Source organism: Bubalus kerabau, chromosome 4 (assembly GCF_029407905.1).
Source record: "Bubalus kerabau isolate K-KA32 ecotype Philippines breed swamp buffalo chromosome 4, PCC_UOA_SB_1v2, whole genome shotgun sequence".
Lineage (NCBI taxonomy): Eukaryota > Metazoa > Chordata > Mammalia > Artiodactyla > Bovidae > Bubalus > Bubalus kerabau.
The window spans coordinates 70,749,927-70,768,821 of NC_073627.1; the positions used below are offsets into that span (position 1 = coordinate 70,749,927).

Consider the following 18,895-nt stretch of genomic DNA (forward strand, 5'->3'; position numbering starts at 1 on the left):
GACCCCGAATGCTGGGAAAGATTGAGGGCAGGAGGAGAAGGGGGCGACAGAGGATGAGATTGTTGGACGGCATCACCAACTCAATGGACATGAGTCTGAGCAAATTTCAGGAGATAGTGTAGGACAGGGGAGCCTGGTGTGCTGCAGTCCATGGGGTCGCAAAGAGGTGGACATGACCTGGCGACTGAACAACAGTGAAGAAGTGAGATACATGCTGAGTTAGAAGGCATTGAGTGCTGCAGCAGAAGCAGAGCGGGGTGATGAGGGCTCTCATTAAACAGTGTAGGGTGAGACAGTGTTTGGGACCAGAGCACTTGGAGGGAAGCTCTGAAAGAGATGAGGAGTTAGCCATGGGGAGTTCTGGGAGAGAATTCCAGTTGGAGGGACTAACCAGGACAAACACCCTAAGATGGGAGGGTGTCTGGCATTTTGAAGGAACAGAAAAGAGGCCAGAACTACGAGAGTGGCAGGCGGGGGCAGGGGATGTGCAGAGGGGCTGGGAAGAGCAGGAGGTAAGACTAGAGAGAGAGCAGGCTTCGGAACTGAATGTGCTAACAAATTTTTTTCTTAACGTTTAAATCACCATTTTATTACAGTATATCGCGCTTCATCTTATACCTGATAATGCTCCCTTATTATCCTCCTGACTATCAGTCTCTTACTGAAACTAATTTCATATTCTGTGTGATCACTGTAATTGTGCAATTCCATTCAATTTAACATTCTTCATGTCTAAATTCCAATTTGCTGCTGATATTGAAAAGTGATTAAAAAATAAGGCAAGCATTCAATTATTCAGTCAATTCGAACTACATGATGAAAACAACATACTGTGCTCATTCATGGATAAAATAACACTGCTTTAAAATATTTATGTTATCAACAAGAAGACATGTTATTTGTAAATGTAAAACTTTTCTCTAAGAATTAGGTACTGAAGTATGACAATGTCATAATTTTTAAAGGAATATCAGCATATCATACCACCAGGACATGTCTTTTAAAAATGTAAACCACATCTTTCAGAACAAATACAGGGTTTGAGAAATGCCAGAACAATTGTGTTCCCTGATGAACTCTGTTCCCATAATATTACCCAAACACTCCTCTCTAGCATGTCAGGATATGGTATCCTTCTACATAAACAGGCAATGCTACAAGAAGACTGAAAAAAATTAATAAGTACATGGTGATATCCATGGTAAAAAAAAAAAAAAAAAAAAAAGAACTCTAAGAGTAGGGACAATTGAGTTGGTATATTTACAATGAAAGCGCATTGGCCCTGAGGTCATAAGAGGCAGGACTAAATGGGGACAGTCTTAGGGTCCCTATGTAAGTAGGAGTATAATTGAACAGGAGATGATCCTACTCAGCAAGTAGTTATTATCTAAACATTAAGCAAACTATTATGTGCACCCAAATAAGTCACTTGCTTCCAGTTGTCATAAGCACTGTCTCCACTTGAAAGACAGTTCCCTGGGTATATCCCCAACAGAAGACTTATGCAGCTATATTCATATTCAGGAGCTTCTCAGGTGGCTCAATGGTAACAAATCCACCTGCCAATGCAGGAGATGAGGAGATGTGGGTTTGATCCCTGGGTCAGGAAGATTCCCTGGAGAAGAAAATGGCAACACACCCTAGGATCCTTGCCTAGGAAACCCCACGCACCAAGGAGCCTGGTGGGCTGCAGTCCATCCAGTCACAAAGAGTTGGACACAACTTAGTAACTAAACAACACAAGTCAAGAGATAGGAAACAGGGAGGGGAGAGTTTCTTTCAAGAGAACAATGCATGGCAGCAAGCCCTGAGGAGGGGAATGAGGTCCTTACCAGAGAATGAAAAATAGAACAGGTAGGGGAGGGAGAGGGGGAAACAGGAGAGAGTCATCAAGGACAATTAAGCAAAAACTAGATAATAGAACCTTTGGAATTTTTATGCAGGAGTTGTAACACTATCCTGGCAGCAATAGAAAACCACTCACGGATTTTAAATAAAAGCACGATAGCCTCAGATTCATGCTTTTAATTAAGTGATCACAGTGGCAACATGGAAAAAAATATATAGGATTCTGTACTTCTTTCCAACACTCATGTTAGTATTTTTCAAAACTCTGGAAATTTTCTGAATTTGACTTAGCTATAAAGAAAAATTTCTGAGGGGAAGAATTTTAAGAATTAGGAGTAAGTTATCGTTAGAAGTGGAGAAGGCAATGGCACCCCACTCCAGTACTCTTGCCTGGAAAATCCCATGGACGGAGGAGCCTGGTAGGCTGCAGTCCATGGGGTTGCTAAGAGTCAGACAGGACTGAGAGACTTCACTTTCACTTTTCACTTTCATGCATTGGAGAAGGAAATGGCAACCCACTCCAGTGTTCTTGCCTGGAGAATCCCAGGGATGGGGGAGCCTGGTGGGCTCCCATCTATGGGGTCACACAGAGTCAGACACGACTGAAGTGACATAGCAGCAGCAGCATCGTTAGAAGACAAAATTGCACTCATTGGAGATGGTGGTGGGCAGGATACTGAGGTGCCTGTCTTCCTTGAGTTTCTCCTATGAGTATGTTACATTCCAGGGCACCAGAGATTTGGCAAATGTCATCTCTAATCAGTTCACACTAAGCTAGGATGATGATCCTGGTGGGCCTGGCCTCATCACAGGAGCCCCTGTAAAGCGTGGCGTTTTCCCCAGCAGGGAGAACAAGTCAGAGAGATTTATAGTCCAAGAAGGGTTCTATGTGAGGGAGCTTGGCCATGGCTAAGATGGAGAGTTCATGGAACAAGGAACTGAGATCGGTCTGGGAGCAGCCCTGAGCATCAGAGGAAACAGGGCCCCATCCTACTGCTGCAGGAACTGGCGTCTGCCAACAACTCAATGAGCCCAAAGGCAGATTCTTCCCTGGAGGCTCCAGAGGAGTGCTCAGCCCAGCGACCACCCAGACTTCAATCTCGTGAGACTCCAAGCAGGGGTCCCCCCAGAGCCTACATGACCTCTGACCCACAGAACCATGAGATCATAAAAAATGTGTGCTGACGGGAGCCACTAAGGTGGTGGTAATTTGTTACACACCCAGAGAAAGATCTTTAAAAACTGGATTGGGGGACCTCCAAAGAGAATTAGAATTTCCTTTTTGTGTGTCTGTGAGGTTATTTTGCCCTACCTTGGAAAGAAAGGCAACAATGATTTATTTAACTTCCAATCGTGGCCATTCTTACTCTGGCAGACTCTCAAGAGAAGTATTTAGTATGCTTCTGAGACTTCCCTGGTGGCTCAGTGGTTAAGGACCCACCTGCCAATGCAGGAGCCAGGGGTTCCATCCCTGATCAGGGAGCTGGATCCCACGTGCCTCAAGGCGACTAAGCCCTTTTGCCACAACTATTGCGCCTGTGCTCTAAAGCCCGGGAACCGCAACTACTGAGTCCAGGTGCTGCACCCACCGAAGCCCACATGCCCTGGAGCCTGTGCTTCCAACAAGGGACGCCTCGGCAATAAGAAACCTTCGCACCACAGCTACAGAACAGCCCTGCTCATCACAACTACAGAAAAAGCCCATGCAGCAATGAAGACCCAAAATTTAATTAATTAATTATTTTTAAAAAGAAGTATTCAGTCTGCTTCTGCCAGCTGAGTAGTCTACAAGAACCACATCAACCAAAAAGTAGCTTAAGGTCAAAGAAGTTGAGGCACTGCCCCAGGGCTTGGCTGCATCTTGTCCTCCTTCATCACCATCCCCTTGTCTTGCAGGAGAGACTGGCCACCTCACCAAGTGCTAGGAGCACTTTGATCCCTTATTATGAAAACTAAGCACTTGTGCCAACAACTCTCTCTTCCCCAGCTGTGGGTGATAGGCAGCCTTCTTTTCCTTGGTACCTGCCTACCTCTGACATTTCATTACACACACAGGACTCCCCAACTTTCTCTGCCCTCCCAGTTCCCACCCCTGCATCTGTTGTCCAATTACTTTCAAATTTTCTCTTTAAAATGCACAGTTAATAAAAGGAAATAATCTCTCAAACATTCAGGCTATTTGATTCAGTTTTTCGATGAAGTTTTTTTATAAAATTGTATTAAAAATCCTTTATACTTGATTTAAAATGTCAGAAGAGACCAAAAACAGAACGAAATGAAATAAGGGCACTAGAGTGGACCAACTGCTGTAACACTCCCCAGACCTTAGGAACTCAGCGTCAGCCAGGCTGCTGCAGCGCTCTGACCCTGGCTGGGAAGGGAGCCGTGTGCTCGGACCCACCCAGGTTTCCAGATACCCAGACCCCATCCATTTAGTGATGCTACCACCTTCTAGGGGACTAGAGTCCTCCTCTGGATCTTCTGCAATTAGTCAGGCTCTGGGAACAAAGAGAACTGTAAAGAAGGGGGAAAAGGATGTCCATGCTCACTGACTTGGGCTCAGAGCTGACACACACTCACTCCTCTTACATTCCACTAGCAAGAAACAGGCATAGAGCCCCTTCTGAAACAAAGGAACCAGGAATTATAGCCTGGCAGTGCACCCAGTCCTTCCCTGTGTCTCCCACAGTGAGATAAGATAAAATCTGTGGGTGACCCATAAACTTACATCATGTGTTACAGTTCACCTGCTTCCCAGGTGGCATTAGTGGTAAAGAACCAGCCTGCCAATACAGGAAATGTAAGAGATGCAGGTTCCATCCCTGGGTCTGAAAGATCCCCTGGAGAAGAACATGACAACCCACTCTGGTATTCTTGTCTGGAGAATCCCAAGGACCAGGGATCCTGGTGGGCTACAGTCAAGTAATTACAGCATAATGAAGCACCCAGAGCCTACAGCATAAAAAAGGCATTGTGTCAAATTCATGGATTCTCTGTCCCAAATGCATAAAAGGTACAAAGGAAAGAGCTCATTTCTGCTGCACGATATCTGGGGTTGCAGATGGGGGTGGTTCGACAGCCAGGGGCTGAAGTCATTTAGAACAGTGTTTCCCGACTTTTTTGATGTTAGGGACTAGTTTCACGGAAGACGATTTCTCCCTGGATGTGGGGAGAGGGGAGTTTGGTAGGATTCAAGCACATGACATTTACTGTGCACTTTACCTCTATTATTACTACATCAGCTCCACCTTAGACCATCAGGCATTAGATCCCAGAAGCTGGGAACCCCTGACTTATAGGAATCTTCATTGACATGCCCAGTGGTTGACGTTGGCTGTTGGTGAAAACAATTGAGGCTGTTGACTCAAGTGTGACTTTCTACAGTGGGGTCAACTCAAGGAGTCAGATTTCTTAGCTGGCAGCTCAGATCTGCAAAAACAAAGGTCTCAGTGGCCAGGAAGAAACTTTGCTGCCTTTTATGACCTCGGTCATTTCTGCTGGCTGTATTCTATGGGTCTGAGACTTCACAAGCACACCCAAATCCAAGGACAGGGGACACAGTCCCACATCTCAGTGGTGGCTACCAGGGTCACATGGCAGAGGAGACATTATGGCAACAAACTGGGGAAAGTGCAACCTCCCATATGTATTATCTTACAATCACTGAATTTCAGTGTTTGAAAGTACCGTGTATTTTACAGAACTGGGGCCAGCAAACTATGATCCACTGTCTATCTTGGTCATCAAAGTTTTATTGAAATACAGATGTTTCATCTTAGCAGGGCTTCCCAGATGGCGCTAGTGCTAAAGAACCTGCCAGCCAATGTGGGAGACATAAGAGACATGAGTTCAATCCCTGGGTCAAGAAGATCCCCTGGAGGAGAGCATGTCAACCCACTCCAGTGTTCTTGCCTGAAGAATCCCATGGACAGGGAGCCTGATGGGCTACAGTCCATAGGGTTGCAGAGTAGGACACAACTGAAGTGACTTAGCATACATGCATATTCTTCCTAGCAAAGTTTTGTAGTTGCAAGATGACATGATCAGCAAAGCCTAAAGTATGTACTTGTTGTTATTTAGTCACTAAGTTGTGTTCAACATTTTACCACTCCATGGACTGTACCCTACCAGGATCCTCTGTCCATGGCATTTCCTAGGCAAGAATACTGGAGTGGGTTGCCATTTCCTACTCCAGGGAATCTTCCCAACCCAGGGATCGAACTTGCATCTCCTGCTTGGCAGCCAGATTCTATACCACTGGGCCACGTTTAAGTTAGACCTTGAAGCCTCATATCTCTGTTCTGAATGTGTCCCATTATGTGGCTCTGGGCAAGGGAGCCTATAGATTGCCATGTTTCCACCTATATAATTGGGGAAATAGTAAAGCTGGTCATGGAGTTGTGGGCATTAAATGAAAAAGAGCACAATGATGCAAAGGTCTTGTTAATCCACTCGTAAAATATCAGCTAGATCAACTGTCCATCCAGAGTTACACATTTATCTACAAAGTGTTATTGACTGTGTCCACAAGTCTGTCCTCTATGTCTGCATCTCCATTGATGCTCAGATTCATCAGTACCACCTTTCTAGATTCTATATAGGCATCAGTTCAGTTGCTCAGTCATGTCCGACTCTTTGCCACCCCCATGAATTGCAGCACACCAGGCCTCCCTGTCCATTACCAACTCCCAGAATTCACTCAAACTCATGTCCATCGAGTTGGTGATGCCATCCAGCTATCTCATCCTCTGTCATCCCCTTCTCCTCCTGCCTCCAATCTCTCCCAACACCAGAGTCTTTTCCAAAGAGTCAACTCTTCGCATCAGGTGGCCAAAGTATTGGAGTTTCAGCTTCAGCATCAGTCCTTCCAATGAACACCCAGGACTGATCTCCTTCAGGAAGGACTGGTTGGATCTCCTTGCAGTCCAAGGGACTCTCAAGAGTCTTCTCCAACACCACAGTTCAAAAGCATCAATTCTTCAGTGCTCAGCTTTCTTCACAGTCCAACTCTCACATCCATACATGACCACTGGAAAAACCATAGCCTTGACTAGATGGACCTTTGTTGGCAAAGTAATGTCTCTGCTTTTGAAAATGCTATCTAGGTTAGTCATAACTTTCCTTCCAAGGACTAAGCGTCTTTTAATTTCACGGCTGCAATCACCATCTGCAGTGATTTTGGAGCCCCAAAAAACAAAGTCTGACACTGTTTCCACTGTTTCCCCATCTATTTCCCATGAAGTGATGAGGCCAGATGCCATGATCTTCGTTTTTTGAATGTTAAGCTTTAAGCCAACTTTTTCACTCTCCTCTTTCACTTTCATTAAGCTTTTTAGTTCCTCTTCATTTTCTGCCATAAGGGTGGTGTCATCTGCATATCTGAGGTTATTGATATTTTTCCCAGCAATCTTGATTCCAGCTTGTGCTTCTTCCAGCCCAGCATTTCTCATGATGTACTCTGCATATAAGTTAAATAAGCAGGGTGACAATATACAGCCTTGATGTACTCCTTTTCTTATTTGGAACCAGTCTGTTGTTCCATGTCCAGTTCTAACTGCTGCTTCCTGACCTGCATATAAGTTTCTCAAGGGCAGGTCAGGTATAAATATACAATATTTGATTTCCTCTTTCTGACTTACTTCACTTTGTATAATAAGCTCTAGGTTCATCCACCTCATTAGAACTGACTCAAATGCATTCCATTTTATGGCTGAGTAATATTCCATTGTATTGTATAAATGTACAACAACTTCTTCATCCATTCATCTGTTGATGGATATCTAGAACGCTTTCATGTTCTAGCTGTTGTAAGTAGTGCTGCATAATGGTTGGTTTCATGTGTCAAAGGCTGCCCGAGCATGTCCAGATATTATTCTGGATGCTTCCAGGAGGATGTCTTTTGAATGAGATTAACATTTAAATTGGTGGATTTTGAGAAAAGCAATTTCTGTCCATAATGAGGGAGGGCTTATCCAGTCACTGAAAGGCCCCAGTAGAACAAAGACTGACCATTCTCAAGCAGGAGGGGATTCCGCCTGCAGACTTCCTGTCTTTGGACTTGAATTGCAGCTCTTCCTGCATCTTTAGCCTGCTGGTCTACCTTGCAGATGAATTCCCCAAGCCTCCTCAATTTCATGAGCCACTTCCTTTAAATAAATGTCTCCCTCTATGCATACCCTGTTGGTTCTATTTCTCTGGAGAACCTTGACATAGATACACAATGTCTTTTAAAGTGAAATATTGGAAGAGGGAAATAGAAATGTTTATGTCTCACATGTGGTTCTGAGAAATGAAGTATATCCTGCCTTTATCAGTAAACAAGCATGACACAGTCATCATCAATTCCAGCCCTCCAAATGAGAATTTCTGAGCCCCAAGAGCAGTCAAGAAGGAAAAGAATACCCTTGATCTGGCACCGATCAGACTGCAGCCACTCCCCACGGTGAGCACTGAGGAACTCAGGTGTGAAAATACGGGACACAGTGGCCCCAGACAGCTGAGGTGCACGTGAAATGAATGACTTCTGTGAACCCAGATTCTTGCATCTTCCCATACACAGAAAAGCACTAAATGCCTTAACTTGAGATATCTGGTTTTCTCTAACTCCCAAAAATACTTTTCATGTTCAGACTACCTGTTCTTTGTTACAAAACTTCTGTATAACCTTGAATGCTCCCCTCGCTTCTTCAGAGCAGTTCTCTCAGGGTTGTCTCTCTCATCTTTTCTTGGGAGATGCTGTCTTCCAGCCTTGAAGTCCTAAAAATTCCCACCGAATAAAACATAACTCTCAACTTTTAGGTTGCATGTATTTTTTCAGTCAACGGTCCCAGCTTCTTTCACTAAGAGGAATGACACAAGTAAGACTGGTGAACAAATGCTGATGGAACCCCAAGGGGAAGGCAAGTGGATTATTAAAATAATACTCAGTTACTCTAAATGCATTCAGGATTACCCATGGTATCAATTTCAACTTGGTTCTGGATCAAGACACGAGAACTCTGCACAGATCATGGAAAGCTGGCAGGGTCAGTGAAGCTTCTAAACTATATAGTACAGGCATCTGGAAAGATCCCAAGAGGCTGGAGCAATATAAGATTAAATGTGAAAAGGGGAAAAACAAAGACCTGTCCCCCAGACACAGTGGGTGAGACGGATAGAGAGAATAGCATTGAAACATACACTACCATATGTAAAACAGATAGCCAGTGGGAAATTGCTGTATGACACTGGCAGGTCAACCCAATGCTCTGTGGTAACCTAGAGGGGTGGGATGGGGTGGGAGGTCCAAGAAGGAGGGACATGTGTGTGCCTGTGGCTGATTCATGTTGATATTTGACAGAAACCGACACAATATTATAACTATCCTCCAATTAAAAATAAATGTAAAAAAACTGTTACATTATCCAACTCTCTTTTAAATTGTTTTCTTGCAATGAAAACAGTTTAAAAATCTAGTATATATGAAGCCTGCATTTATTAGTTATTTTATAGTAAGTAGCCTGTTACATCATGGGTTTTGATTTCCTGTCTCATCCTGTTGTCTGCTTGCTGCTGCTGCTGCTAAGTCGCTTCAGTCCAGTCTGACTCTGTGCAACCCCATGCTTAGTCGTTGTCAATCCAGACCCCAGCCTCCCACCCCTCCCCCGCCCCTGAGGCTGTAGTTTACCCATCCATCTCCCCTCCCCCATCCCCCCACTTGCTCTGGTCATAGCAGTGCTGTGGTCCACGGTGTGTGTCCCCTTAGTCGGGTTTGTGCTTTGTCTTCATGTCTCATTAAATGGTGTTTTTCCCCCATAGCAATAAGTTTGAATTAGTGTATCACTATGCAGTTACAGGAGAAGGCAATGGCAACCCACTCCACTACTCTTGCCTGGAAAATCCCATGGACGGAGGAGCCTGGTAGCCTGCCGTCTATGGGGTCGCACAGAGTTGGACACGACTGAAGCGACTTAGCAGCAGTAGCAGCCTGTTATATAAAACCATGATTAATGGTTCAAGTGGGTAGTCATGGTAAAATGCTGCTGCTGCTAAGTCGCTTCAGTCGTGTCCGACTCTGTGCGACCCCATAGACGGCAACCCATCAGGCTCCACTGTCCCTGGGATTCTCCAGGCAAGAACACTGGAGTGGGTTGCCATTTCCTTCTCCAATGCATGAAAGTGAAAAGTGAAAGTGAAGTCGTTCAGTTGTGTCTGACTCTTAGCGACCCCATGGACTGGAGCCTACCAGGCTCCTCTATCCACGGGATTTTCTAGGCAAGAGTACTGGAGTGGGGTGCCATTGCCTTCTCCGCATGGTAAAATACAACCAATTAATTTTTGTTACTAAAGTTAAGTACAGCATCTTAACAGATATCCTGAGTTTTCCATGTCTTGAGTTCACATTGCTAACCAATTATTTTCTGTACCTAAGAAAAGATCAGGGGTGGGGAGAAATTAGAACACAATTCGGGTTTTTTAAGTAAGCTCTACTGAAAGTTTCAGAATCTAGAAGTAAAGTATGGATATACTTATGTTCTTTAATTCATTCACCAGTTTTAGAAATTTCATGTTTACACTTTAAATTTTTAATTGACACTTAAATTCCAGTGTTATTTCCTCAAATTATTCCACAAGATTGTCAAAACAAATATCTATATAAATAAGACATCTAACCATTAAACCCCAACATAATGCAATAGCTGTAATAAAATTCTACTACAACTTTCAAAATGTCAACATGTCTATGGAAACTGGATTTAGTGAACTAATATTTTGGTTGTATACTTTTATGAATCTGAGCTTTTAAAAACGTGGGGTTACCTCCTAGATGAATGGAAATAAAAAGAAAAATAAATAGAACCTAATAAAATATAAAAGCTTTTGCACAGCAAAGGAAACTATAAACAAGATGAAAAGACAACCCTTAGAATGGGAGAAAATAATTGCAAACAAAGCAACTGACAAAGGGTTAATCTCCAAAATATATAAGCAACTCATACAGCTCAATATCAGAAAAACAAAAAACCCAATCAAAAAATGAACAGAGAGCCTAAACAGACATTTCTCCAAAGAAGACATACAGATGGCCAATAAACACATGAAAAGATGTTCAACATCACTCATTATTAGAGAAATTCAAATCAAAACTGTAATGAGGTATCTATCACCTCACACCCATCAGGATGGCCATCATCAAAAAATCTACAAACAATAAATGCTGGAGAAGATGTGGAGGAAAAAAACCCACCTGCACTGTTGGTGGGAATGTAAACTGATACAGCCACCATGGAGAACAGTATGGAGATTCCTTAAAAAACTAGGAATAAAAATACCAAATGACCCAGCAATCCCACCACTGGGCATATACCCTGAGAAAACCACAATTCTAAAAGATAGAGGTACCCCAATGTTCACGTCAGCTATATTTACAATCACAAGGACATGGAGCAACCTAGATGTCCATTAACGGGTAAATGGATAGTTTGTGGTACATAGACACAATGGAATATCATTTAGCCATAAAAAGGATGAATCTGTGTCAGTTGTAGTGAAGTGGATGAACCTAGTGTCTCTTGCATAGAGTGAAATAAGTCAGAAAGAGAAAAACTAACACATATATATGGAATCTAGAAAACTGGTACTGATGAACCTAGTATAGAATGGACTTGTGGACACAGTAGGACAAGGTGAGGGTGGGACAAATTGAGAAATAGCATTGACATATATGCACTATTATGCATAAAATAGTGGGAAGTTGTTAAATAACACAGAGAGCGCAGCCTGGCGCTCTGTGATGACCTAGAAGGGTGGGATGGGGGACGGAAGGAGGCTCGGGAGGAAAGTGATATATATATATATATGTATATATATATATATAAAATATGACTGATTTGCATTGCTGTAGGCAGAAACCAACACAAAATTGCAAAGCAATTTCCCACCAGTTAAAAAATAAATTAAAAAAAAATGAAAATGTGGGTTTATTTTCCTGGCTAACTATTGATAATAAGTAGAAATTACTGATACAGAGACTTTAAGAGATTTTAAGATTTTGTGTAACTCTTACTAATAATTTGGGGGCTTTTGTATGAAATGTACTGTTCTCTTTTATTGCACTTCCAATTTCCCCTCTGTAGGTCTGGATGTGTGGAGGAGAAATGTTTGACGTTCCATGTTCCAGGGTCGGTCATATCTACAGGAAGTACGTCCCTTATAAAGTTCCATCTGGGACCAGCCTGGCGAGAGTGAGTAACTGGGGATCAGAATGAGTCGGGTTTAATAAGTCTTTCCATGGGCAGAATGTGAAATCTCACACATGATCTAATTAAAGGCACCAACTGATCAGCAAGCAAACCCACCCCATGGCCATTCCAGGTGGCAGTCTTTTAATGTAGAGCTTCCTGTGTTTCTCAGAGTTTTATTTTCATTCCTTAAAGAAGTAGTAGTTATGATGCTAAGTCTTATTATTAATTGTATCAAAGCACTTTCACATACATCATATTTATAAAAACCACTAGACCATTCAGGTATGACTTAAATCAAATCCCTTATGATTATACAGTGGAAGTGAGAAATAGATTTAAGAGACTAGATCTGATACATAGAGTGCCTGATGAACTATGGACAAAGGTTCATGACATTGTACAGGAGACAGGGATCAAGACCATCCCCATGGAAAAGAAAGGCAAAAAAGTAAAATGGCTGTCTGAGGAGGCCTTACAAATAGCTGTGAAAAGAAGAGAAGCAAAAAGCAAAGGAGAAAAGGAAAGATATAAGCATCTGAATGCAGAGTTCCAAAGAACAGCAAGGAGAGATAAGAAAGCCTTCCTCATCGATCAATGCAAACAAATAGAGGAAAACAACAGAGACTAGAGATCTGTTCAAGAAAATTAGAAATATCAAGGGAACATTTCATGCAAAGATGAGCTCAATAAAGGACAGAAATGGTATGGACCTAACAGAAGCAGAAGATATTAAGAAGAGGTGGCAAGAATACACAGAAGAACTATACAAAAAAGATCTTCACGACCCAGATAACCATGATGGTGTGATCACTCACCTAGAGCCAGACACCCTGGAATGGGAAGTCAAGTGGGGCTTAGAAAGCATCACTACGAACAAAGCTAGTGGAGGTGATGGAATTCCAGTTGAGCTATTCTAAATCCTGAAAGATGATGCTGTGAAAGTGCTGCACTCAATATGCCAGCAAATTTGGAAAACTCAGCAGTGGCCACAGGACTGGAAAAGGGCAGCTTTCATTCCAATCCCAAAGAAAGGCAATGCCAAAGAATGCTCAAACTACCACACAATTGCACTCATCTCACATGCTAGAACTCTTGCCTGGCAAATCTCATGGACGGAGGAGCCTGGTAGGCTGTAGTCCATGGGGTCGCTAAGAGTCCAACACAACTGAGCGACTTCACTTTCACTTTTCACTTTCATGCATTGGAGAAGGAAATGGAAACCCATTCCAGTATTCTTGCCTGGAGAATCCCAGGAATGGGGGAGCCTGGTGGGCTGCCATCTCTGGGGTCGCATAGAGTCAGACACAACTGAAGAGACGTAGCAGCAGCAGCACATGTTAGTAAAGTAATGCTCAAAATTCTCCAAGCCAGGCTTCAGCAGTATGTAAACCGTGAACTTCCAGATGTTCAAGCTGGTTTTAGAAAAGGCAGAGGAACCAGAGATCAAATTGCCAACATCTGCTGGATCATCGAAAAAGCAAGAGAGTTTCAGAAAAACATGTATTTCTGCTTTATTGACTATGCCAAAGCCTCTGACTATGTGGATCACAATAAACTGTGGAAAATTCTGAAAGAGATGGGAATACCAGACCACCTGATCTGCCTCTTGAGGAACCTGTATGCAGGTCAGGAAGCAACAGTTAGAACTGGACATGGAACAACAGACTGGTTCCAAATAGGAAAAGGAGTACATCAAGGCTGTAGATTGTCACCCTGCTTATTTAACTTATATGCAGAGTACATCATGAGAAACGCTGGGCTGGAAGAAACACAAGCTGGAATCAAGATTGCCGGGAGAAGTATCAATAACCTCAGATATGCAGATGACACCACCCTTATGGCAGAAAGTGAAGAGGAACTAAAAAGCCTCTTGATGAAAGTGAAAGTGGAGAGTGAAAAAGTTGGCTTAAAGCTTAACATTCAGAAAACGAAGATCATGGCATCTGGTCCCATCACTTCATGGGAAATAGATGGGGAAACAGTGGAAACAGTGTCAGACTTTGTTTTTTGGGGCTCCAAAATCACTGCAGATGGTGACTGCAGCCATGAAATTAAAAGACGCTTAGTCCTTGGAAGGAAAGTTATGACCAACCTAGATAGCGTATTCAACAGCAGAGACATTACTTTGCCAATAAGGGTCTATCTAGTCAAGGCTATGGTTTTTCCAATGGTCATGTATGGACGTGAGAGTTGGACTGTGAAGAAAGCTGAGCACTGAAGAATTGATGCTTTTGAACTGTGGTGTTGGAGAAGACTCTTGAGAGTCCCTTGGACTGCAAGGAGATCCAACCAGTCCATCCTAAAGGAGATCAGTCCTGGGTGTTCATTGGAAGGACTGATACTGAAGCTGAAACTCCAATACTTTGGCCACCTCATGAGAAGAGTTGACTCATTGAAAAAGACCCTGATGCTGGGAGGGATTGGAAGCAGGAGGAGAAGGGGATGACAGAGGATGAGATGGCTGAATGGCATCACCGACTCGATGGACGTGAGTTTGAGTGAATTCCGGGAGTTGGTGATGGACAGGGAGGCCTGGCGTGCTGCAATTCATGGGGTTGCAAAGAGTCAGACGCGACTGAGCGACTGAACTGAACTGAACGGTGACTCAGATGGTAAAGAATCTGCCTGCAATGTGGGAGACCTGGGTTCAATCCCTGGGTCAGGAAGATCCCCTACAGAAAGGAATGGCAACCCATTCCAGTATTCTTACCTGGAGAATTCCATGGATAGGGGAGCCTGGTGGGCTATAGTCCATGGAGTCAGAAAGAGTTGGACCCAACTGAGTATAAAGCACAGGTATGATTATAACTAACCTTCACTTGCACCTTATGAAGTTAGTATTCTTATTTTTATTTCCTAGATGAGGAAACTGAAGCTTAGCAGAGTGGCTCATTTCTAAGCAGGGGTTTAAGTAAGTGTTAGTCGCTCAGTCATGCCTGACTCTTTGCGACCCCATGGACAGTAGCCCATCAGGCTCCTCTGTCCCTGAGATTTTCCAAGCAAGGATACTGGAGTGGGTTGCCATTTCCTTCTCCAGGGGATCTTCCCACCCCAGGGATCGAACCCGGGTCTCCTGCGCTGCAGGCAGATTCTTTACCTACTGAGCTACAAGGGAAGCCCTTAAGAATCCCAGGTCTAAACCCTGCCATGGGGGCTGGGGGTAAGGATAAGTAAGTCAGAGGCAGAAAAGGGTAAACGGGAGATGAGAGAGATATTCCCCAACTCTGCCTTCTTTTCATTCAGAACTGTAGCATGCATGCACACAAGGTCGGCTCTGCTTAAGGTTTTGCCTCATCTGTAAAATCCCAAAATTGGCCAAGTCCAACATTTTTTTTAGATATTGTTTTGATTAAAACCTTTTTCTTGGACCAAACACAAGCATGATTTTCTCCTCTGCTGTTTAGAATGTTTGGGAGAATGTGGTCACAATACCTACTGTAAACAATACTGACATTTCCTGTTTCCCATGTCCTTTCTCTTCGCTCCTTGGTCACTTTCAGGCTCCACAATGTATACCCACAACCACTCGGACCCCAGGTCTAGAAAAGGGGTGTTTTACCACCACCCTCTGCACTATGCTCCCCTAAGAATCTAATCCCAGATGAGTCACGTTGGCTTCTTTAATAATGAGGCTGCAATATATAATCAAGTCTTTTATATAAACTTCAGTAAGCTCACACAATAAGCTTTTTATTAAAAAAAAAAGTTCATTAGAATTCACAAAGCCAGAACTTTTCTTGGAGTTATTTGCTACTATTCTCCCAGCACCTAGGACAAGGGTCAGTGTCACTCACAAAGATGTGTTGAAAGAACGAATGAAAGAGAAAAAAACTAAGACAATAAAATGCCACAGGTCTCAGGTCTTATTAAGATGTAAACATTTTAATGAAGTTTTTTAATAAAATTCTCATTTATAGTGAGTCTCTTTTGGGGAGAGAGGATCCTGCCTTATTCCCTTTCTGAGATTATTTGTCTCAACGGTGTCTATTTTCTCAGGCATATCCATAACCTCTCTTATGGCAGCTTGAATTGATAGTAATAAAGTTACACTACATACACCATGAAGGGAGGGAGACAGGTTATTCTTCCCTCCTAAAAGATTAATCAGGCATGAATAACATAATCTATTAAATCCTTAGAGAAACATATTATTTGAAGAAGAGAAACCAATCACAAAATCACAAAGCAATTAAACAGCTGCATTTGGGGTAAGGAAAGAGAATCTAATTTACTCTTAAGACTTAATACATTTGAACCTGAAAACTCATTCGGGAAAACAATGAGAATGTCCCAAAATGGAAGTGACTGAACAGTGTTGAGCACATACCGATAAGTCAGCCGTGTGGGTGTCAGTTTAAAACATCCCAAAGATAATGATGTTCTGTAGTTTACCCATTTCACCCACTCATGTGCTGCCCACCTGTGCTTGGTTTTTAGCCAAGAGTAGAAGTCTAGAGGCTGGGGGTGGGCAGGCGGGCAGTTTTGGGGGTAGGGGGAGTTGTGCTGACACAGAAAAGTTTATCTTCCAAAAATAACACGGCCTATATATTTTCAAGAAAGAATTTCAGTCCTTTTTCAAGGACTGTCAAGTGTAAGGAAACCAGGACTGGCACATAAAATTTCCCAGCCAAGAGTGTTTATTCAAATGTTTAGAAGTCCATAATTCTGAATTTTAATCTTTTCCACTTAAATTTCACTTGAGGGCTCATTTTTAAATTTTTTTTCTAAACTGCTAGAGCAATCAGAGAGTCATAAATATTGAAGCTCAGCTGTCACTCTGAGAGATATTTTATGATGTTTTAAAAATAAAAAGCATTAAAATGAAAAACAATTCTGATATTTTGTGGGAGAATCTCAGCTACTGGCTACACCCTGCAGAATCACTAAATCATCAAAAATGAGGGGAGCTTGAAGAGGCTCACATGTAGGGCCACACCCACGAAACAGGGAGTCCATCCTTCCAGCTTTGCAGGAAACAGAGAGAAAGATGAAGAAAGCTCCACGGGCTTGTTTTCTTATGGCAGAGCTTGTTTTGTGCTTCGTGCTAAGTCGCTTCAGTCATGTCTGACTCTTTGCAACTCTCCAGGCTGCTCTGTCCATGGGATTCTCCAGGCAAGAATACTGAGTGGGTAGCCATGTCCTCCTCCCAGGGCATATTTCCGACTCAGGGATTGAACCCACGTCTTCCGCCTCGAGCACTGGCGGGTGCGTTCTTTACCACTAGTGCCACCTGAGAAGCCCCTCATTCTTCAAAAATGTGCATCCTTCATTTATGTTCCTATGCGTATAGAGGACTCCAGCTGACTTCCAAACACACACACAGACCCACAACACACATCAGTAGCCTGCAGTCCTCCAAACAGCAGACCAGCATATGTTACAGAAATAAATTCGAATGATTAGCTATTCAGTGCCTTCTGTTTACCTAGCATCACAGTTCGGCTGGAAGGGACAAGATATCCACACAGGAAATCATTAGAGGACAAGCCATCACAGCCAGTAGTTTGAAGGTGTTGCAAAGACGTGTGTGGTAGGGGAAGGAGGAGGGGGAGAGGGTGCCCTAGTTACCAAACTAAAAGAGGACCTAAAACTCCACTAAATGAACATGGCTCACAGAATCAGGGTTCCCAAACTTAGGACCAGGGGACCCGTTCCTGGACCAGTTCTCACCCAGTCTCAGTGAGCGGAGGAAAATGAGAATCACAAAGCTAAATCTATTCCATTTAATAACATCTCATGCAGTAATTTTAGGCATTTTTTTCCTCTTATGACAGAATATGCGATGAGTAGATTTTCATTAATGCCCTTATTTGGCAAAATTAAAAATTAGAACCTGCCTATGTCAGTTCCCACACAAAGCAAAAAGCTGGGACATCACGCCCTGCAATGCCGCTTCATCTGGTAACCAGATGCTCTCCCGCCCTGGCTCAGGGTCGAGGGTCAGTACTCCAAGCACAGTTGTAGCAGCATCTCACCAGGAACAAACAGCCAGTCCCTGCGGGAAGGGCTGCCCACCCCTAGTGCTGCAGGGGGATCCAAGTGTCCCCAGGGCCAAGGTGACAGGCATCCCCTCCTTGGGATGGCACCGACTGTCCTACACATGGAGGCGAGAGCAGCTGGATGGCACAGCCAAGTGACTGAGTGGCAGAGGGTGGTCACCCTCCGAGAAGACCCTCCCCCGTGACAGGCTGTGACATGAGCCACATGCTCTGCAGAACCCATTACAAGAGCCTCAGTGTGACGGTGTGTTTGGGGCCATCACGCCCTTGGACTTGGGGCAGGCAACATGATAGTAGCAGAACCACCATTCCACGGCTAAACATGCCAGCTGATGCAAGCACAATGTGGTCCCCGCAGAGCACATGGCCAGGGCACGTCCCCAGGGGGCCCCTTGCAGAGCAGGCAGCCCTGCATCTGTGGGTGGGGGTCCCAGAGGTTCACATGGCCACGTGGGAGACAAAGTAGACACCATCCCTGAGAACTGGAATACTTCTTGCCATATCTATAAATAAAGATGTCACACTCATCAGTGATCCCAGCCCTCCAGGGAACTCAGGAAGGAGAAAAATACCTGCCATCAACAGCTGCCAGGCTGCTGCCACTCCCGACAGGGAACACCGAGGGGCTCAGGATGTGCAAATCACAGGACGCTGGCCCCAGATGTGAGGTGTGTATGAAAGGACAGATTGCAGTGAGCCCAGACTCATGCATCATCCCATATACAGCAAAGCGCTAAATTCCTTAAGACATCTGGGTTTCTTTAATTAACAATAATCTCTTGATATTCAGACTACCTGCCCTTTGCTGCAAAACTTCTATATATT

General features: G+C 43.7%; 1 protein-coding gene across 1 annotated transcript in view; it reads left to right on the forward strand.

Moving 5' to 3' along the window:
- GALNTL6 (polypeptide N-acetylgalactosaminyltransferase like 6) overlaps positions 1-18,895 on the forward strand; it is a 1,496,936-nt gene that overhangs the window by 1,384,768 nt on the left and 93,273 nt on the right. The window contains exon 8 of the mRNA XM_055577661.1: positions 11,964-12,071. Within this exon, the coding sequence (XP_055433636.1) occupies positions 11,964-12,071 (108 nt within the window). The remainder of the gene's footprint in view (positions 1-11,963; positions 12,072-18,895) is intronic.